The 22,803-nt window shown below is 48.1% G+C and overlaps 2 protein-coding genes across 2 annotated transcripts in view; both read right to left on the reverse strand.

Moving 5' to 3' along the window:
• CCR4 (C-C motif chemokine receptor 4) overlaps nt 1–1,543 on the reverse strand; it is a 45,270-nt gene extending 43,727 nt beyond the window's left edge. The window contains exon 1 of the mRNA XM_082348733.1: nt 1,477–1,543. The gene's annotated coding sequence lies outside the window, so the exon portion shown is untranslated. The remainder of the gene's footprint in view (nt 1–1,476) is intronic.
• Nucleotides 1–22,803, reverse strand: part of TRIM71 (tripartite motif containing 71) — a 67,554-nt gene that overhangs the window by 12,263 nt on the left and 32,488 nt on the right. The window contains exons 2-3 of the mRNA XM_082348818.1: nt 7,699–7,866; nt 1,477–1,611 (exon numbers count right to left, since the gene is read on the reverse strand). Coding sequence (XP_082204944.1) covers nt 1,477–1,611; nt 7,699–7,866 — 303 coding nt within the window. The remainder of the gene's footprint in view (nt 1–1,476; nt 1,612–7,698; nt 7,867–22,803) is intronic.

Below are 22,803 nucleotides of genomic sequence, written 5' to 3' on the forward strand. Positions count from 1 at the left end.
GACAGAGCCAGGCAAGAGGGAGCAGAAAAATCAGTGATTAGTGAAGAAGAAGGGGGACTCCCACAGGATTTGGGGCGTGGTACCCCAGCAAAAAAGCAAGCACAAATGGGACTGAGGTGTGTCCAGAATGAGCAAGCTGATTTTGGAGTTATCCAAGAATGAGTTTTTAGGCAAGTAAAAACAAAGCTGATAACATGAAGAAGAGACTGACTGTCCTTCCCAATTTGCTTCTCCTACGGTAAAAAACATGCTCCCTATTCCTCCTGAAAGAGAACTGCCTTGAGAGAGGTCCTCAGCCCCACCGGAGGGAGGGTAACTAAGGTGAGATCTGCAGAAACCCCTGCACACAAAGGCCTTTTCATCAGCAGATCCAGAAGAGCAAGTTTGTGGCAGAGTTCACCACAGAGCTCTCAGGTTGCAAGAAGGGGGCCCCTTTCAGTTATAATTAACATTCGTGGGTGGCATGGGACTGGCAGACCTTGGGGACATCGGAGGGTCTGAAAACTGTGTCAGGCCCACAAAGGTGCCTGAATAAATCATGTGAATTAAATCTTGGACTGTTTCCATCCAAGGACTCTTCTCTTCTGTCAAAAGGCAGTAGAGAGTCAGAAGAAGCAGAAAGCAGCTAGGTACAGAGCTAACTCAAAGGAAGAGGCAATGCAAAAGCCCACACAGCCTTCCCAAAGGCCAATACAATTTACTCTTTCAGGGGACAGGAAATTGGCGAGGACCACTTTCAGAAATCGACATGCGGTCCCCACCATCATACAGTTTGCAATGAGCCAAACAAGCACCACACACCCAAACACACCCGTTCACATCAGCTCTGTATAGTCTTGTTCCTGTGTTCAGAGAAGGTGATCCCAGTTGAACTGGCGTGAGGTACTGGCCCCTCTTAGGCACGTTGCCCTCTTCTACCTGAGTGAGAGCGCACAAGATCAGAGAAGAAAATGCTGCAGGGGACGTGGGCGGGGCGAGTCAGCTCTCCAGCTGATTTTATCTAAACAGCACACAGGCGTGCTCAGCGCTCTTTCCGGCTCCAACAGGAAGAAAGGGCACACACTCACTGCCCCCACAAGTGGAAAACTGGTTTTCCACAAGGGGTCAGGAAGTCCAACCAGCCGGGACACCAAAACTAAGGACGAGTGTTAGCAGCCTGCTTTCCTAACAGCAGTCTCCATTGTACTCCCTTCTTTCTGCTTCCACCTGAGTGCCTGCAATAGAAAACTTGAGACTCTGTCCAGTCTCGGGGACCTGACTGCTTCTGAAAAGGCTTCTTGTCATCTTACTACTCGGAGGGGAACCCCTGCATCTTTCTGCAGACAAACTTAGGGGAAAACTACCAAGTGTTCTAAACTCAGAGCCGGGATCCAGGGTGTGACATCAGCATGCTGTCACCCTGCTGTGGTTCAGAGGCCGTGCCGGCCACCGAGGAGCCCCAGGGTGGGGTGGGCGTGCAAACCCCTCCCACGTTACCTTCCACAGCAGCTCACATTCCCGCTCCTCCAGGGCCTTCTTGTGTCTCGCAGTCACGGCTTTGACCTCCGACTGTACCACTTTTGCCTTCATCTCCACCTGCTCTGCCACCGTCTGGGCCTGCTCGATGCTCAGCTGGAAAACCAAAAACAATCTCAGAGCATGAGAAGTACCTTCCCTCCTCACACACAACACTTAAGGCTGCTTTCTTCAGCCCCAAAAAGCTAACGCCTTAGGCCCCCAACCCAGACCTCGAGGTCCACGTCCTTGGAGAGGAAGCAGGCACTGGGGGAGAGAAGGGCATCTGTTTGACATGTAACTGAAGGAGCTGCTTGGCAAGGGCTGCATTTCTTTGTATGAGAAATAGCACCTACACAGTGAATGTCAGGACTATTAAGAGATAGTCTGACACAGTGAAACCAGTGTAGCTGGGTCACAGCCCAAAACAGACTGGGGATCAGATGTGAAATGTACTACTGCAGGTGCATGAGCAACTTCCCACAGACCTTCCGGCCAGGCTCCCCACCTGGGGGAAACCTCACAGGCTGGGCACATCCCTCGGGAGAAGGTGTGCAACAGGCTGCAGCCCAGCTCAGAACCAACGCCAAGTGCAAACTGGGAAACAGTGTCTCATGCACCTCAGAAGCCATGCCTATGGCCAGAGACCACCTCTGCACCCTCATGCCCCCACCCTGTACCACCAGCCCCCGTAAATCTGCCCGTTTAATCAGACATATGATTGTTCATAAAAAATTAATCCAGACAGAGGCCTGGTGTTTTCATGAATATTACATGATATGCCTTGAAAAGCCACAAGGATTGGAGATACTGAGGTATTAAATCAGGGAACCCAAACTGACTGCTGATGCTGCAACAGGCTTTAGAGCAGGTGTCCCAGATCAGGAGGGACCCAGGGAAGCCTCAAGGGTTTAGAACCTGCCTGGGTTCAGGAATCAGCTACAGGTGACCAGTCATCTGTGTGCCCTGCAGAGAACGGTTTCTGGGACACGAAACACATCTAAAGCTGGCACAGTCCTGGACAAGCCAGGCTGGTCATCCTAGGGCTCAGGAAACCCAGGTTCAAATCCTAGCTCCACCTCCTACTGGTTCAGACAAGCTCCTGGCCTTCTCCAACTTCGGAGTGAAAGTGAGAAAAATGCAGGACAATATGTGGGAAGAGCTGAGTCCAGCCCCTGGTCCAGAGTCAAATACTGCTCTTATTAATAGCACTCAGCTGATAAACCCCTGAGACAAAGGCTCAACCATCCTCCCCCCTCATCCTACTTAGCTCGCATCATACAGGTAGGCCTATTCACACTTCCTACCTTGTTTTGTTTTTAAACTGTAGTAAAATACATGCAGCATAAAATGTCCCACGAGTTACATTCAGCACATGCAATGTGGTGCAGTCACCACCACTATCTGGTTCCAGAACACCTTCCTTACCCAAAATGAAGCTTCCACACCCATGAAGCAGTCATTCCCCATCTCCCCTCCCTCTCCCCCATGGCATCCATAACCTACAGTCTCTACAGACTTGTCTATCCTGGATATTTCACACAAATGGAATCAAACAATACATGACCAGCCTTATTTTCATGAATATGCTCCCAGCTAATCAGCTATGACTCATTCAGTCACTTACAACTGGGACCCCTAACTGACCACCTTTCATGCTCTCAGCCTGATGACAAAATAATGGCACGGCTGACACAGTTAACCGCCCACTGCACTCCCTGCCCCCATCCCCGTGAGGCCTAAGGATCCACTGAGCGGATCGGAGCTGGCACCTGGCCAATCTGGGTGGCTCACGGGCTGGCTATCCTTGCCTTGGGATGCCTTTCTCTTCCAAAGTCACCCTAAAATCTCAAAACCCAGCTCAGATGCCACTTCTTCTCTAAAATCGGAAGTAAAGGACACCTATCCACAGTGTTTCTGCTCCATCTTTACTATCCTGTCCCAAGTGTCATTACAGATTGAACTAAGGTGGGGCCAGGTACACAGTGCATGGTACTTAGCACTGGGTTCTAACAGGAACAATCTATACATTTTATACTTGCTCATGTCTATGGCCATGACCGTGTTTTATCAAAGCACTACATAACTGCACTGGGTTAAATATCGTCCTGCCAAAATTCAGGTGTGCCTGCAACTTCAGAACGTGGTTAAGATGAGGTCGTATTGGACTAGGGTAAGTCCTAAATGCAGTGACTGATATCCCATAGGGCCATGTGAGGACGGAGGCAGAAACTGGAAGTAAGGCAGGTACAAGCCAAGATGTGCAGACCACGACCTGCAGGAAGAAGCAAGGGAAGGTTCTTCCTTAGAGCCTTCACATGGAGCACAGCCCTGCTGACACCTTGATTTCTGACTTCTATCCTCCAGAACCGTGAGAAAATAAATTCCTATTGTTTTAAGTTACCCGGTTTATAGCAGCCCTAGGAAACTAACACAGTAGCCAACAAGTTGAAATAGATGGCTGTATCCAAATTACCCGAAACACAAAAAGTTAGACTGACAGATCAAATAAGTGTGCATGTAAGCAGATACCATAACAGGGTGTCTCGGGCTGTCTGTCAGGATTGATTCAGAAAAAGAGAAACCTCACTAGACATTTAAGCAGAGATGATTTAATATAGGGAATTTGGTTCAACAGGAAGCGGGGAACTGCTAATGCAAAGTGCACCCTGAGGATTAAGACAGACAGTAACTGCAGTCAGTAGCTACCACCCCTTGGGCTCAGAGAACGAAGAAAGTAGGGGTTACCAGGACCCAGAAGTATGGGGGAGGGACACCCCAGGCCCAGCTCATTCTGGGAGTGGCAAAAGCTGGAAACTGGAACCAACTTCTGCTGCCAGGGTAAAAAAAAAAAATACTGCTGATAAGAACAGGAAGTCAAAAGGAAGAAGCAAGTCCCTTCTCCCCACTTCCAGACACGTGGTTTGAAATGAACACTGTAGCCCCAGCCTCACACGGCACGACTGTGAAAGGGTAGGTTGGTAGGTCATTAACCGGTACACCCTGTTTTCAGATGTGTTGGTTATTAATTAGCACAGAGCTGGTATCCACACCAATATCTGACTGAGGCAACCAAACCTATGTCCATAACATTTCTTTAACGCTTCCTCAATGGAAAGCAAAGGCAGCAAACTGCCTTCTATTTATATTAACATCATATTACTTAACCAAACTGAGTTTCCATTAAAATCAGAAGAGATGGAAATAACAGGTCCACATTCCTACAGGGCAAAAACTGGCCGGAGAGCAATGACCACCCCTTCCGCATGCACAGTAAGTGTCTGCTCGCCACCCACCCTCCTAGCCAGGCTGCTCCCAGTGTTTCCTCCCAGGTCCCTAGCAGGCCCTTGGGTTAACTCCCATCCTAGGACAGGAGCTATTTCTTCCATTTCCCAAATAGGTCAAAGGGGAGCAAAGCTCTGGCTATAATTTGAGTCATCCCCATTCCTAGAGTCATAAAAGTCCTAAGTGAAGAGACCAAATGGATCTTTCCTCTCCAAATCCTAAACAACACCCCGGCAAGCATTGCATTCCAAGACGTGCAGACCAGGACCTGCTTAACTAGTTCCCATTATCTAAACAGGGCATATTTGAAGGACGCCAAGAGGCAGGTGGGTTGGGGGAAATGGCAGTGGGTAAAAGGGCTGGGGAAGCGCTGAAAACAGAAACACGCACTTGAAAGAAAGAAAGAAAGAAAAAGAAAGGAGGAAGGAAAGAAAGGAAGGAAAAAGGGAGGGAGGGAGGGAGGGAGGGCGGCAGGGAGGGGGGAAGGGTGGGTCACCTAACAAGCATGGGGGCTTGAGAAAAAATGTTAACTTCAAATGTTAACAGATTCAATCAAACACTCGAAGTTGAGGCAAGTCAGTGATGCCAGCTGACTGCTGAGTGGTGGCCACTTAGTACTGAGGAAGAGTCTGAGGCCAAATCTGGGTTTCACAGGGAAGGGTGCAGAAAGTGATTAGTGATGTCTGCCATGGAGAACAGTGGTGGCCTGATGACAGGTATTTAAAGTGTCCTGATAGAAGATAATAGAGAATGCAAGTGTCACCCATAAGCTCAAAGGCCACCATACCGGTACCAGAAGGGGGAATTACTGTAGTTCACTCTAAAATGTAATTTTTATCACATTTAATATCTTTGAAACTATGATTCATCTTAACATTGTCAGTGGGTTTTTTCCCTTTGTTAGTTGTATATAAAATAAATGTGCATCTTACAGTTAATGGCATCTTAAATGTGATGAAAGAAATAAAAGTAACGAATCAAGGCTGTCTTACATGGAGAGCAACTATATTCCTGATCCAAACTCTGGATGTCCCCCAGGGAATCTGTGCACCTTTATGAAATCCTCTAATTACATAAGTGACCAAAATGTTGTACTTTCATGAAGAGTGAAAGTGACTTGGATATCAGATTACTTGACTCATCAGAAAGATTACTTTCAGTATCACACATAGGAATGCTAATAGCTGCTGAGAAAGTTATTAAAATCCTAAACCATCTGCCCGCCCTAGAACACACGACTGATTCTTTACCATTTCCAAAAAAGGTCTTGTGTTAAAAATAATTCATGTATTCAAATACTCGTTCTAAACAGTTTCCTATTCAATTACTTTCTAAAATATTTATCTATCTATCTATTTATGGCTGTGTTGGGTCTTCGTTGCTGTGTGCAGGCTTTCTCTAGTTGCGGCGAGTGGGGGCTACGCTTCATTGCGGTGCGTGAGCTTCTCATTGCAGTGGCTTCTCTTGTTGTGGAGCACGGGCTTCAGTAGTTGTGGCACATGGGCTCAGTAGTTGTGGCTTGCGGGCTCCAGAGCGCAGACTCAGTAGTTGTGGCACACGGGCTTAGTTGCTCCACAGCATGTGGGATCTTCCCGGACCAGGGCTCGAACCCGTGTCCCCTGCACTGGCAGGCGGATTCTTAACCACTGCACCACCAGGGAAGTCCTCCTATTCAATTTCCGCTGGAAGATTAGCAATGTTTCTTTCCCTCCCCATAAATAAATAAATAAATAAATAAATAAATAAATAAATAAATAAATAAATAAATTTATTAATTAATTAATTATTGGCTGTCTTCACTGCTGTGCGCGGGTTTTCTCTAGCTGCGGCGAGCAGGGGCTACTCTTGGCTGTGGTGTGCGGGCTTCTCATTGTGGTGGCTTCTCTTGTTGTGGAGCACAGGCTCTAGGTGTGCAGGCTTCAGTAGTTGTGGCACACAGGCTCAGCAGTTGTGGCTCACAGGCTCTAGAGCGCAGGCTCAGCAGTTATGACGCACAGGCTTAGCTGCTCCGCGGCATGTGGGATCTTCCCGAACCAGGGCTTGAACCCGTGTCCCCTGCACTGGCAGGTGGATTCTTAACCACTGCGCCACCAGAAAGTCCTAGCAATGTTTCTTGACTTTCAAGCTTATCCTACCAGGTGAGGGAAACAACCTACGATTTTTTTGTTTTCCTAAAACCTTGTCACCTGGATCAGGCAAGAAGATTCAAAAATTAAGGCACACTATTACCTGCCTATGTAAGAGAACTTCACTATATCTCAGAGTTACACATGTCCCTTCCTAGCCCCAAAGGGATGGGAATTCAACAGAAACAAGGGTCTAAATTACCAGGACGTCTAATGCTTCCAACAGAACAGAAGAGAATAGCATGGCATAGCATAGCAATAACTAATGCTTCCAATAAAATAAAATTAAAAATAAATAAGTAAATAACCATGGCATGACCTTTATTTACCACCCAGGAAAGAGTCTGAGATTCAACCTTAAATAAAATTTCCCGTGCTCACTTATTTCTCACCTATAAACAAATCTGAGTAGCAAGGTGAGCACCCAGCCTTTCTATAGTCCTGACTGAACACCCTAATGTCCACTTGGATTTGGGGAGGCGGCTGGATGGCAAACAGGCAGCTGATGTGAAGGGGTCCAGCCAGGGTATCTGGAAGAAGCCCTGACCAGCCAGTAACTCCAGCCACATCACTGTCATCTTCACCAGACTGTGAGGTCTCTGTGCACTGCCCCCCCCCACCATGTGATTGCTGCTGCACGGGTGTCACATGGGCTCATCTGGGTCGTTGTCCCATGGCCTCCAGACACTGGTGTCTGCCCAATAATCTACACACGCCATCTGAAAGGGAGTGGGAAAGGTTTTATATGCAAGAAAGAACCAGGGAAACAGGTGACGGGTGCGGAGGGACTGACCTGGATGGCCTGGCGGCCCTGCTGGGCGTCAGCCAGCAGTTGGATGGTGAGCGCCCGTGAGTCCTGCAGCGCCTCCTGGAGGTAGACGAAGCTGTGGCCGCCGTGCCGGCCCACAGTACACTCTCGGCAGATGGGCACTGAGCACGTGTCACAGTACAGGTGCAGCACCTGGGGACCAGAGAGGGCCAGGTGTTAATGACAAGGGGGTGCGTGGCGGGGTGCCCTGCATCCCAGGACCCCACAATAAACAAGCACACCCCATAGGGAGCGGGAGCCCTGCAGGCAACTGTGAGGACAACTTGCTCCCCCCATCCCCACCCAAAGAAAAAACAACCAACACCCCCTCGTTTTACTCCAGTTCCATTCACAACCACAACTGAGACACCGCAAAGGCAAAGATGAAACAAAATGATCCTCCAGGGACTTCCCTGGGGGGTCCAGTGCTTAAGACTCTGCGCTTCCACTACAGGGGGCACGGGTTCGATCCCTGCTTGGGGAACTAAGATTCCGCATGCCGCGCAGTGTGGCCAAAAAAAGAAATAAAAAATTTTTAAAAATGTGGTGCTCATCAATTGACCTTAGTAATTGACAATAATTATACAGTCATATGAATAAAACTATTTAAAACAAAAACAAAAGAAAACAATCATCCTCCATAAGAGATTTCCCTGTATCTGAGATTAATTACCCAGAAAGGTTCCAAGATTGATTGTCTCCCTGGTCTGAGATTGGTGGCCGGAATGAAAGGATAAATCGACAAGTTCCTCTTGCCACCCCACGCTCTGGGGTGGAAACCAGGCTGGGGGCCAGGATCAATCCCCCTCACACGGCAGTTGGCTGCCACCGTCCCCCCATCAAGGACACGAGCGCACCCAAGGCACTCAAGCAAGGTGCGGGCTTAAGCTTCCGGAACAGAGGCCAAAGGCTAATGGTAAAGTCAGCCAGCTTCTTGTCTTTCTTCTTCCTGCCAAGTTGTTCCAAGGGGCTGACCCTGGGAGGCAGCCGGTGCTGAGAGCGCCGCTTTATTGGATGCTCTGTGCCTCCCTGGGGCCCTGCGTGCTGTGGGGGGGAGCAGCTTGGCACCACCTCCACCTGCTGATAAACCTGCTGAGAGCCGAGGTCTCAGGAGCCAAAGCTCCTTGGCACAGAACGGGGCCAGTCCCGTTGCATCCCTCCCCAGAGCCGGCACTTAGGGCCACTGTCTATAAATGTTTGCTGGCTTGCTTTCAAGAGCAGAGCTTCAGTTTGCCTCTGGTACACCTGGGGTGAAGGAAAGCGAGCCAACACTCGACAGACAGGGAAGGGAGCATGTGTGTGTGTCGGGGGGTGGGGGGGGTGTCTTTCACATACACAAGCACTCATCTCGAGGTGAAGAGGCTGCACAGGGAGCAAGGGCTGGTCCCAACGCATGGAGGCTGGTTACCCTGTCCAAAGCACAAAGCACAGAGACCCAGAAAGTTCGTTCCTATTAGGCTGAAAGTCCCACACAGAAAGGGCCTGGGGCAGATCGAGAACGCGGCTCCTCTCATTCTCCAGAGACCAAAGTCTCGGCGTAGTGCGCGTCCACGAGGAAATGACTGCCCAAATGACTGTCAGCCAAACAGGCTGCTCCACGTAGGGGGTGTGTGAGCCAGCAGGGGTTAGGTTGCTTCTCTGGGAACTCTGGGATCCAGGAATGGAAAAAGGAAAGACTTAGGATATCACGTTCCTACTTTGAAGAAATGGTTGTGATACGGCAAGTTTTCTGGACCTTATTTTACAGGAGGGAAACGTGATCGGGTTTGTAACTTTAGTGCCGATTTTTGTCCCGTGCTGTACGTTTCCAGCAGCCGTGGGAGACGGAACCCAGGAGGCATCTGCCTTCCTTTGTGAAGGCTAATCACTCTTTGAAGAAGGTCCACCATTTAGAGACTATCTAATCTTTCTCATTTGATGAATCTAAAATTCCCAAGCCAGCCTTAGATACTAACCGAAAAATGCTAAACTGGATAAATGTGGGGAAATTCCCCGACACTCATTTTACGACATGGTGCTAAAGCAATTCTCCAGCCAGTTTCCACGACTCAACCACATCCCTCCCCTCTGCTCCCTCCATTTGTCACGGGAATAAAGGGATCACTCCTGCTAATGTGAAGTGTGAAAATCTCCTGGCAGAAGGCTCCCTGCTCTTACCAAACAGCTAAGCAATCTTCTCTTTACCTCTGCTCAGGAGTTACCTTTTCTTGGACAACGGTGTGGACTGACTAGTGTCCCCCTGCTTTAGGAGTCTGTGGGCTCCTGCGAGTGGGGAAGAACCTTAGGCTGCAGGCCCCCGCATGTCCAGCCTGGAGAGCCCAGGTATCTCTAAAATGGGTAAACGGGGGTCCTGGGATGTGACCCCACCTGACAGTGTTTCACATGGGACTGACGCAGCTCTAAGCACCTAGAACACCCTGTGATCTTGGAAGTGCCAGTGCTTCTGCCGTTCCAGGCTGACTATAGGACCACAGGGGTGGGGATGGGGGTGACAGTATAAGTGGGTAAAAGCAGAGCCTCAGTGGTGCTTTTAATTAACTGTTGATTTTTTAAAAAAGAACACACTGTCTAAAACCTGAAAATGAGATCACATTTTGTAAAATTTTTTTTTGGCCGCTCCATTCGGCACGTGGGACCTTAGTTTCCCTGACCAGGGATCAAACCTGGGCCCCTTGCAGTGGAAGCATGGAGTTTTAACCACTGGACCACCTGGGAAGTCCCACATTTTGGAAACTTTCTAGTGAAATATCAGAGTAAAACTTTGGGAAGATGTCACATTCCATTTAGAAGCTCCACATCTCACTCACCTGGCAATTTCTAAGGTCAAAAACTTACAATTTTAGAGCTTATGAAACTCGGTGAATAGGCAAAGGTGCACACGGGTGTGCATGGGTGCAACTCTCTCTGAACCAGCTTACTTAAGGTTATTTTAAAAGAATAAACTGGATGACTGTTCAGAGGACCCACCGCCAGAAAGAAATGTGGCAGAGGCCATGAACTGTGGCTCTGGGAAGGAGCAATCCTCTGGCGGCAGGAATTCCAAGGCCTGAGCTGCCCGTTTGGGGCTTCCCGGGCAGATGTGTGGACACGCCCCCTCCCCCCCACATGGCGACAATCTGGCTGCCCAGCTGAATGGGGCAGGCCTGACCTCTGACCTTGCAAGTGACCACCCTCTCCCCTGCCCCCAGCTTCCAGAACACGCCCCACCCACTGCCTTCCTCTCCCAAAATTTCTAAAATACCAGGCGGAGACAAAGACCTAGGAATGTGAGCCCAGCAGGAGAGGAATGGGGGTGGGGGGTGGGGGGTGGGGTAGAGGAAATAAATAAATAAATAAAAATACCAAGCAGGCAGGTTTACCTTAGCCAGGGCTTAAATAAAGTGCTCTGTTAATGAACAAGAATGTTCTACGTTTTATATTATTGATATGTGTGATCCAACAAGGAACACACACACACACACACACACACACACACACACACACACACACACACTCACTCATGTTGGAGCACCAGGTTAAAATACAACTATCCACATCAGTGAGAAGTGTAAACAGAAAAGTATGGAGGGGGCCTCTCATTGTCAAGATCCCCCAACTGAAATAATAAATATTAACTGCTATAAACTTATTTTTTGAGATTTCTTTGACATCCCTTAAAATGACTGGGGACATGTGTCCTCCCACAAACTCAGGCCTAGACAGAAGGAGGTCTCCACCCACCACTACAGACACGAAGGGGAGGTGGGCTGGTGACAACCAGAAGCCTTATCTGTATGTAACACTCGGCAGGCTCTCCTATTAAAAATATGGTAAACCAAATTCAAGGAGTAAAGTCCAGCCACGCAACTAAGTCTATCCAACACCACCAAAACCAAGCTTTACTTGATTTAGGGAAAATACATTGAATGCCGGTGTTCTCAAACTCGCAGAAGCCCTCCTACATCTCTGGCCATGTGCTGCCACAGAGCTGTGGTCTTGGGGGGCCTGGGAAGAGGTGAAAGAAAGGAATCGGGACCCTCCTTCTTACACAATCACCACCAGCTCAAGACAGCAGAGTCCAGCTGTGGACAAGTTACTTCTTTCTGGGGGAAAGGAGTCAGAAACTTTTTAAGACAAGTTAGGGAACACACATGCATTTTTAATGCAAGAAGATACACAGGTGCAAGTCGTTTTTAAAAAATCTGCCCCAGGGACTTCCCTGGCGGCACAGTGGTTAAGAATCCACCTGCCAATGCAGGGGACACAGGTTCTATCCCTGGTCCAGGAAGATCCCACATGCCTCAGAGCAACTAAGCCCGTGCGCCACAACTACGGAGCCCAGGTGCTGCAACTACTGAAGCCCATGCTCCGCAACAAGAGAAGCCACGGCAATGAGAAGCCCGTGGAAGAGTAGCCCCCAGTCGCTGCAACTAGACAAAGCTTGCGTGCAGCAATGAAGACCCAACGCAGACATAAATAAATAAATTAATTAATTAAAAAAAATCTGCCCCAATTTTTCAGTTGTTTCTACTTTTTAACGTAATCATCCAAAAATATGCTATATTCTATACATAGGTGAACTTTTTAAAGACACAAATAGGAGAGCATTATACTAGACCTTTTCACTTAATTATATTAACTGGGAGAATGTTTTGAGTTGGGCTGCCTGTTTTATGAGTGGTTGCATGGTATGTCGCCTGAAGATGATAGGATTTTAATGTTGTTCCCTGATTTTTGAAAACTCACAAGCAATGCCGCAGTGAATATCCTTTTATATTGTTCTTTACAAAGCCCAGAATTGTCAATTTGATAATATATTCAACTGCTACATCATTTGATGATCAGAAGAAAAAAATCTACTTGCATGTGTGTGGACAGTAAGGTTTCTCAAATTTAATAACTTGAGGTCAGGTCAACCTCCATTCATGTGAAGAACAAAGGTTGTCAAGTGCCAATTTCTGTTCCCAAACAAGATCAGACCTACACGAAAGGCCGGCATGGGGACGCCAAGGAGCCGGGCAATGTGGGACTGGGAGTCCAGGTCCACTCTGCTTGGCTGGAAGGTGGAAGGTGGAGGCTGAGACTGAAAAGAAGCCCCAGAGGAGCAGCAAGAAAGCAAGGCTTGTGTTTTGTGTGCTCAGGATTGGCTGCTAGATTTTCCAAAACACAAGGGTAGAGGCGAGTGGGCCCGCTTGTTGGGATGATTCCAGAGTTGGACAGTGAGGGTGGTCTCAGGCAGTGTAAAGGAAGAGGGGAGTCCCAGAGGGTATCATTCAAACACCCGGTGAAACAAACATGGGCAGCCCCATACAAGCCCAGAACCCCATTCTGAAATCCCCAAATTCAACAGATCTGGAGACCAAAAGTGTTTACACAAGCTGTTTGGCAGCAAAACCTGAACTGGTGTGAAAATGATCTCAAATTTTTATCTATACCATTTAGTGTGAGTTTTCATATATTTCACTGAAGAACTGCTAATATTCATTATTTTGTGGTGCTGTTACACAGTATAAACTTTCCAAAATCATAAACGTTGAATGTCAAGGCACATCTAATCTCAAGGGCTAGGGTTAAAGACCTGCCAGGCCAGCTAGCTGAACAAGAGTCATTCCTGGGCTCAACAGGCAAGAGGAGTTAAGACTACCGGGTGGTAGAGTGGGATGGGGGTGTACATGTGGGTGTACAAGTGGGGTCAGAGCACTTCTAGGCCAAATTTTTTGTCTCCTGTGGACAAGGCAAATTTGAAAAGGAAGGGTTGGAAACAGGAATGCTATCAGCTCGAACAACTTTTTTTGTTTTTGGCTGCGCTGAGCCGCGTGGCTTGCAGGATTTTAGTTCCCCAACCAGGGATCGAACCCAGGTCACAGCAGTGACAGTGCCGAGTCCTAACCACTGGACCGCCAGGGAACTCCCAGCTCTTAACAACTTTAGACTCAATGTGGTTGCTGGTACCAAGGGAAAGCATAGTTCAATGATGATTGAACGTCCCATGCTGTTCCCCGGAGGTTTTTGTGCCACTCCGAAAGCCACATCATGATCCCTTTCCTATTTTTCAGAAGAAAATTTTCACACTGCCAATGACCACTGCTTCCCAACACCGACCAACCACCACGTACCACCCAGCAAGACCCAGCTCCTCCAGTGCCTCCCGCTGTTGTGGGAACAGGTCCCAACACCCCAGAGCCAGGCACACAGGATCCCCACTTTATATTCCATCAGTATTTATATCTTATACTTTATATTCCCTGTCTCAGGGCCCTCCTCCAGGAAGAACCCTCCCTGGGCACACAGCTTCTAATATTAACATGTGCAAAAAGCAGAACCATTGCCTTTTTATAAAAAGCCACAGGTAATTAAAGGAGTAAGTTCTGTTTCTACAGTTAAATGACTGAATTTGGCTAAGCTCACTTGCAGATTTGGTAAAAGAGAAAAAAAAAAACAAACCTCAATTTTTGGCTCAGAAAACTGTCAGAATTATTAAAAAGCATAAAAATGAGTTCATCCTAGAAAGGAAACCACTTCCCCTGTAGCACTGAAGCCCCAGAGAACAATGACACAAACCGCCTTCCTCCAGTGTTGCCAGAGTCATAGACAAAAGAGCCTTACAAATATTTCTTACCATAGCTCCCCTCCTAAAACTGAGGCTGCAGCAGTAAATCTGACTCAAACACGGCCTTTAGGAGGCAAGGAAGGACATACAACCGAGGTGTGTGTGTTTTTCTGGGATCCTGACGATACTCGGGGACTGTGCAGCTGGGTTTTCAGGGCAGGAGAATCCTCCAAGGGAGCTCTAAGGGCAGAGGTCGAGGTGACGAGGAGGGTAGGAAAAAGAGCAGGCAGAAGACAGCGCTTCCCACGTGGAGCTACAGTCAGCACTTCTCAGAGCCTCTGTAAAGTCCCCCAAAGAAGCATGTTTTATAAAGGTATAAATAATCAGGATGTCACAAAATACTCAGTGTGGGACAATACACATGGAAACTCCAGAGATGAGCTATGTCTCTGTCCCTTCACTTCGAGTACCCTGAGGGCCCTCCCTATGCCAGCCGGCTATACTCAGGCCCCCGGCAGCCTCGCTGGCATCACTGAGAGCCTCCTCATGGGCCTGTATCCATCCTGCTCCCTCCCCAGATGCTGATAAACAAGTTCTCCATCCAAACCTCTGGGGGGACCCAACCTGCAAGAGCTCCTTCGCTCTTTGGACTATTCATTTGCCTGCTGGTCAGATTCTGGTTTTCAGGCTGGAGTCTTGGTATCTTTGCCCAACCACACAGCTTTGAGGCACAGTCATGGCTGGCCACCACCACCAAGGCCACCAGGGTTGACTGCCCACAGCCTGCAGTCTCTCTCCTTCCTGGAAGGCTTTAACAATGGCCCACACAAAAGAGCAGGTAACACCCCTGTGCTGGGGGGTTTCCTCCAAGAGATCCAAGTTACATGACATTCAGTGACACTCTGGAACATACCAGAACTGTGTTTGGGGTTACTGCCTACCAAACGGTTTTTCACAAATAAACTTGTTGACTTAAATAAAATGTGGGTGCTTAAAAATTCTTCCAGTTCAAAAATAAAAACCAAACTTCCCTATCAACAGAGAAACAGACAGGTATATACGTCCACACAATAGAATACTTTTAGCAATGAGAACAAATTACTGATTTTGTGCTATCACACAGATGCTTGATGGAAAAATAAGAATCAAAAAAGCATATACTGCATAATTCTATTTCTATGAAGGCAAAACTAAGGTGAAAAAAAATCAAAGAAGTTGCAGGTGGAAACGGGTGACTGGAAGGAACTCAAGGGAGATGGGAGATGTTTCAGAGCCATGGATGTGTCGTTATGTTGTCTTGGTGGAAGGAGTAGGTACACAGGTGTATAGAATTGTCAAAATGGGGAACTCCCCGGCGGTCCAGTGGTTAAGACTCAGCGCTTCCATGGCGGCAGCGGGGATATCTCAGGTTCGATCCCTGGTGGGGGAACTAAGATCCCGCAAGATGTGCAGCATGACCAAAAAATTTTAAAAGAATTGTCAAAATGTATACTTTTTATTTATGTAAATTATACCTAAAAAATAATATGTGAGGGGGAAACCCTCCCAGCGACCACCTAGTGGTGGTGGGGTGAGGCTTGGAGCCCAGCCTCAGCACGGGTTCCTCACAGCTAAAGACCTAATAAATACTCTTTGAGCCCATAAATGAGTTACTCCAATAGCCCCACATAATTTACTTCTAATAGGTCACTACCATTCTTCCCACAATGTTCCCATTAGGTATTATTTTTCCTTTGCCCTCCACTATAAATATTATCTTAAGTTTAATCTCACAAGAGGCAAGTCGGACTAACTCCCTGGAGGTTTTGATAAAAATTAGAACCCTGAGTCCGATTTACAGCCCCACAGGCAGCCAGCGGTCACACAAAGCCCTACGAAATCATTAGTGTCTCAGCTGCCGCCCAGGCTTGCACCTGACCTCTGATGTACTAATGAGTGATCCAGGCAGCTTCCAGCAGCAAATAAAAGAGATTTGTTCCAACACGGAGATCACCGCCCACGTAAATTACAGACTTTCAAATCAGGCACGAAAAGATGGATTTTGACACAGATACACAGTTTTCCTGTCGCAAAAGCAAGGCCCAGTTTTAATCTGTTGTGTTCTAGACCAGAATCGGTGGTGCTGAGAGGCTGACTGTAAAAAATGGCCAGACTGTAGGTGGCCACGTAACTCAGTCCTCACCTCTTAAACAGTGGGTGACGCCGTGTACCCGCAACCTTTCGCCACCCCCCCTGAAGTAGCAAAGAGGGTCTCAGTGGCCTGCATGGCTGAGATCATGTGGACAAGTGGATGTAAAGCAAGGGAAAGCACTCACCTGGAGAAGGGAAGCAGAAATAAAGACTCAGGTAAGAAAAGAAAATTCATAACAAAAAAGGTTTTGAAATATTACTAGCCATATCTTATCCCTCCAGCACAACCCAATATAATTGTTCCTTTCTCTCTCTCTCCAATTCGGCAAGTTCTATAATCCCGAGTAGCTGGGCGTCTCCGTTACTCAGCTGTCCGCTGCCTTGGGCAACACAGGTCCAACACTGGCCTTCCCCGATGGCCCCGTGTGACACTGTCACACCCGGTGACAATTTTAAGAGCCAGCTAACCTTACCAAGCACTGCCTCCAAATCAGGAGGTGATTTAATGCTGTAGGAATCTTATTCACAGGCAGGAATGATTTAAATTGGGGAGGGGGCCCATCAAGGAAGCAGTAGATGGACTCTGTGAATTCTCTCAATGCCAGTAAGGGCCGCCCCTCGGCGTGGGGCTGGGGCGAGGGCTCCCCGTGTGTCTGTGGAGCCCCAAGCCTAGGCTCTCTGGTGGCACTCCTCAAAGCTGCTGCCATCAAGGAGAGCATCAAACAGAGAGCAGACACACACAGTCCTCTATCCCCCGTGACACCTCAGGAATCACCAGAGGCTTTCTCAACAGTTTCCTCTGTGACCGAGAGCAGAGGGGCCTCAAACCACAGCTCCAGTGCAGCAGCTGAGAGTGAAAGGAAAAGCCTCAGTCTTATCAAGAAATGGATTTCTTTTTAAAACCCTTTTCAAGTTAGCACTTTGTTAGGCAATTAATTTAAATCACACCCTCCTTCAACTCCAACAACAGGAAACTTAATCCCACGGACACCCCTACAAATGAAACAGAGCCAGGCCAGGCCGGGAGACCAGCTTTATTTAAAGAGTCACCTGTCACCCATGCTGGGCTGGGCAACACGGGGAGGAATAGGAGCCCCGGGGCCGGTTCTGTGGTCCAGGCAGTCTACAGGGTGGGTCTTGCTCCCTCCCCCCGTCCCAAGGGGAAAAAAATCCAAACTGCAGCGAGCAGTGGAGACCTCAGGCTAGCAATGAAGCCCTGAACCCTTGGAGCTCACCCACCCCTCTGCCCACCAGTGTGCACAGATCCTGACAGCTGCGGTCCTAAAGCACTAATTACAGCAGGATTTGGCAAGGAGTCAGGGAACCCCAACACCGGGCCAGCAGTGCGATTTCAGGCAGGGAAATGCCAACTAACCAGGAATAAGATACAATCTGAAAAAAGATCAACGTCTGGGGACACTACGGGTAAAACCACTGGAGTCAAACTCCTGTTTAGAAGCCTGAATTCCCAGGACCACTCATCATGCATGAATGAAGGTGTAATGAGAAAATAATGGTAATGAGAAAAAATTCAGGTCTCAGATATGGATGGAGCTTCATCAGAAATCCCACTTCATTCCAACAAAGGAAGCCTGAGCTTCACCTCTTTGCACTGCACCTGCGCGCTGTTCAATAGAACTTGACAGCCTGCTGACCCTGACCCAGCAGGTAATGCAACCAGGAGACGCAGGAGGGGAGGGGCAGAACCTCCCCAGCACCCCCCAAGCCCGATCCTCAAGGATAAACTCCAGTTCAAAGGCTAGACCTGACAGGGTGGGGAAAGAAAATGTACAAGCTCTGAGCTGGGAAACCATCAGGTGGAGTGTTATGTAAGCTGAAGTTCAAGGCGGATGATAAAGGAACAGCCCTTAAATTGGTCTCTCCTTGGGTTTTTTAACTTCTGACCTGCTTCGTTTGGCTCTCTGTGGGAGAGGGAGCGGGGAGTCGCCCTTACTTTGGCTGGCACCTAACCAGGAGCGGTGAGATGCAAGGCCAGGGAGATGCAGACGTTTGTCTGGGATGGATCCTCAAATTGCTGTATTTTGAAGTTCTGGCCCCAGATGGCTCTTCCACAGTCCTTCTACACATGAACCCACTGCACCTCGAACTCCAAGGGCCTTCCCCAAGCAAGAGGCCCACTGGGAGTCTCGGGCTGGCCTGTCCACTTCTGGGTCAGCCGCGGGGAACCTCCTGGCTCTCCCAACCTTTTTGCCTCCTGGATGTTAACTTCATCTATTTTAGAGACAGCTTTAATACAGGTTGTAGTCTCTGAGGCCATGATGTCCTTAACAAGTATGCGGTGTTTGCAGATTTTTTGAACAACATTTTTCTTTATTTTTCAGAAACTTGTTTTCCTTCAATACACCTAAACTTAGGCACTTGTAGATCTATTTATAAAACATAGAGAATAAACCATAGTGGAAAAGAATATAAAAAAAGAATGTATATATGTGTATAACTGAGTCACTTTGCTGCACAGCAGAAATCAGCGTAACACTGTAAATCAACCACACTTCAACAACAACAACAAAAAAAACCAACATAGAGGGAAAGCTGTCCTAGTAAAGATACATTGCAACATTTGCTGATTTTTTTAAACCATTTACACTGGACTCAAGGCTTTCAGCTAAGAGCCTTGGGAGGTTTAAAAAACAACTCAAGAAGTTTCCAATCTCCTACAAGTCTTGGGTGGTCAGTATGGGGAAGTCCAGTCTGTTCCTGTTGTCTAAGCATAATTATTAACAACACCCTCCTTCACTCTCAAAAATGACCCAGTTTGGAAACCCACTGGACAGAATCAGTAAGACAAATGGGGAACTAACCAAAATACATGAGGGCAGATAGGAAAAACTGCCACCCAGAGAAGTACCAAATCCCTTCATAGGACTTACTGTAGTTGCATGGCCTGGGGGTGGGGCAGATAAGTCAGAAATGGCTTCTTAGAAAGAATGGCATAACGGGATTTTTTTTTTTTTTTAAAGGATGGAATGGAAGATTTACAAGTCCAAACAAAAGGAACACCTCCAGCAGAGAAGCACACTGTTCTTGGTCCAAGTGCAGGGTAGAATCTGGAGTAGACTGGAGGGGAAAATTAGCTGGGAGCTCAAGGGCGGGGGGAACGAGGGAGTTGCGGGTAGGTGGCCTCTAGGGGACGACATGGAAGGAGACCAGGGCACAGCCTGGGGTCACCTTTTTTGTTAAGTCAAAAAACCTGGGCTCAGATATTGATGTGGTCCTTCCTTCTCCAGCTCTTTTGGTTAAGTGGGCTCACTGAGCTGTTTCCACCCATAAAATGGGGAGAACACACTTCATCTCGTGGGCGGTGGTGAAGAATTCGTAAGAGAAGTGCGTGAAATGCAAATGCTGACCGGCAGTTCCAGCAGCAAAGAGGGGGGTGGCGGCCTGCCTGGGAGGGCTCCAGCTTGGTAAGTGGCCAGGCAAGTTAAATCAACTCCAGGAACCTGTTTGCAGGGCTGGATATGTTTGCAAGGCAGGACTGATAAGGGCTATAAAGCCACTCCAATGGCCTTTGGGGCTGGTGTTCACCAGAGCTGTGACTTTCTTTGCCCACTGAATGGAATGTTGAGAGACTCCGTAAATACGCTTGGAAAAGGCATACTGGAAGACCACCTCTGACTCGTACATGTCTCCAACCTCCTATGCAGCCACCCTGCCTGCCCCTCCACTCTCATCAGTCAGATCAGCCTCTCTCAGGCCCTACCAACAGATGTCATATGTTCAACATGAATCCCCAAGGCAGGCACATACATTTCCTTACTGCACCCGCTCCTGGCACCAGGCCCTTCCCCTCAAAGAGGTGACAGTCCACCAGGAGGGATGATGAGTAAGGCCAACAAGTTCAGGGCTGGGGGAAGAAAGCTAACACTGGGGCTTCGATGTAAATCTCAGCACATTTCCTGGAGGAAGGGAAGCCCGAGTTTAGTCTAAAAGTGCAAACAGGAATGGGTGGGATAAAAGGTCCAGACAAGGAAGACTCCGGCAGGGAAACGCAAGACACCTTCTCACTCTGCCTGAGATTCCACCGTCGCTGCCCTACAGTCAGTCTCTTCTCCACGGGGAGAGCACCTTTTAAAGTCAGAGACAGCACCCCCTCCTTGAAGCCCTCCAGTGGCTCCCATCGTGCCACTGTTTGGATGGGTCACCCCGGACGCCACCTGTCCTGGACTCCACCTGCTGTTCCCTTTGCCTGAGAACTGTGCCCACCACCACCATCCCCCCACCGCCCATCCATATAAGGCTCCCTTCCCCAGTTCATTCAAGTCTCAGTATCACTTCCTCAGGAAGACACTTCCCCTGACCACTGGCTTCCCCTGCTGAATTTTCTTTGTAGCACTTTTCACTACCTGAAAGTATCTATTCACTGGTTCATGGTCTGTCTCCTCACTGGAATTTAGGCACTGCAAACGCTGCGAATTCTGTCTTGTTCAACGTTTCCTTCCCAGCCCCTACATGTCTGGCACATGGATGCTCAGTAAACAATTGAGTAACTCTACTTAGGTGAGGGGTTGGCGCTATATCCACCAGAACACACAGAAAAGGGGTGACGGCCAGCACTTCTGCAGCAGGTCCCCAGATGAACTGAGATGTTCTGGCCACCTGTTTGACCTTGTTTAGCCATCTCACTAACTGCTGATGAAAAACACCCCACTTCAAAACAAAAAACAAGGAAAGTGGAAGGGGAAGGAGACGGTGGGAGATTTGTTCCAAGGTGTGCAGGTCTAAAATGTGAACAGAAGTCTAGGTTATGATAGGGAAATCCAGCTCTCATCGCTAGCAGGTAATATCTGGGTGAATTTATGAACTTTTCCAGGAAAAGCCATTCGTGTGCAACTGCAGATGGTTGCACATGTTTTGCTATACCTCTCATCAAAATATAAAATCTACTTCCCCTCTGATTGAATTGGGGCTGGTCTTGCAACTTCCCTTGCCCAGTCAGAGGCGTGGTGGTCACGCTATAAGCCTCGATGTGCTTGGTTGGAGCACTCACTCTCAGAGCCCAGCAGCCGTGCCCTGAGAAACCCAGGCCACAGGGAGAACCCAGGCACCCCCGGCTGCCAGCCTTAGCGGACCACCAGCCACGGGAGCCAGCCCCCTTGGACCTTTCAGACCAGCTGACTTTCCACCTTCAATAACAAGGACAAAAGGCACACTGCAGAGTCATGAGAAACAATCAATAATCAAAACACCATTTCGATCTTATCCATGAGAAAAGATAAAATAGTTTTTCACTGAAAATAACGCCTTCTTCCCTTCTCCAGTAAGGCCTAGGGATAGAATAAGATAGTCAAGGTTCCTTCCCAGCTCTGCCCACAGCTAATTCCATCAAAATTCAATTCGTGGGTTCCATTCCAGACCCTGATCAGGCAGCAGCCAGAGGGAGAGCCTGAGGAAAATGCAGATTCTTAAAACCCCAAGAGCTGGTCACAACCTCTCAGAGCCACAACAGCCTAAGCCCACCCAGAAGCATCTTTCCATGTCTGAGACAAGGTCTATGAAGAGGTGGTTCTCCAGAAATAACTACCCAGAACATGGTAGAAAACCATTAAAGTGGGGGAAAGGAGAGTGAAAATCCCCAGTAAGCTTCCAAAATGATGTTTTTCCAGGGGTCATCCCTAAGCCACTGTCTCCCACACACTTCTGACAAAACCAAACTCCAGATCTGACACTCCTGTGGGTCTAGAGCTATAATCCTATTTCTCAACCCGGCCCACTGTGGTTCTCAGGAAAAGCCTTAATCTCCATTTCTTCTCAGGAAAAAGAGAGGGCATACTTATCACTCCTCCAGCAACAAGAACCTTTACAAGCTTTATATTCAAGCCATCCAGCTAGGAATTTGGTACTTCCTTGAAAAAAAGATGATTTATAGCACCATGTTTGAGATTGGAAGCAAACTAAATGTCCACCAATAGGAGACTAGTTAAACAACTGTTAAATAGATTGATTACTGGGCAACCATGAAAAAGAATATGATCCATGGAATGAACTCCAAAATACACTACTGAGGAGAAAATAAGGAAGGAGTAGTGTGCTACTATTCGAGTGAAGGAAGAAAATAGGTTCAAGAATTCAGGAGTACCTGAATGTGCTTAGATGCCATAGGATACTATTGTGTAGTATTTTTCAACCCAAGCCCAACTGCAGTGTGTTGATGTAGTTATTTATTTATTTTTAATTAATTAATTTATTTTTGGCTGCGTCGGGTGTTCGTTGCTGCGTGTGGGCTTTCTCTAGTTGTGGCGAGCGGGGGCTACTCTTCGATGCGGTGCACAGGCTTCTCATTGCGGTGGCTTCTCTTGTTGCAGAGCACTGGCTCTAGGCGCGGGGGCTTCCATAGCCTGTGGCATGCAGGGTCACTAGTTGTGGCACACAGGCTTAGCTGCTCCGCAGCATGTGGGATCTTCCCAGACCAG

This window comes from Balaenoptera borealis, assembly GCF_965194805.1.
Source record: "Balaenoptera borealis genome assembly, chromosome: 12".
Lineage (NCBI taxonomy): Eukaryota > Metazoa > Chordata > Mammalia > Artiodactyla > Balaenopteridae > Balaenoptera > Balaenoptera borealis.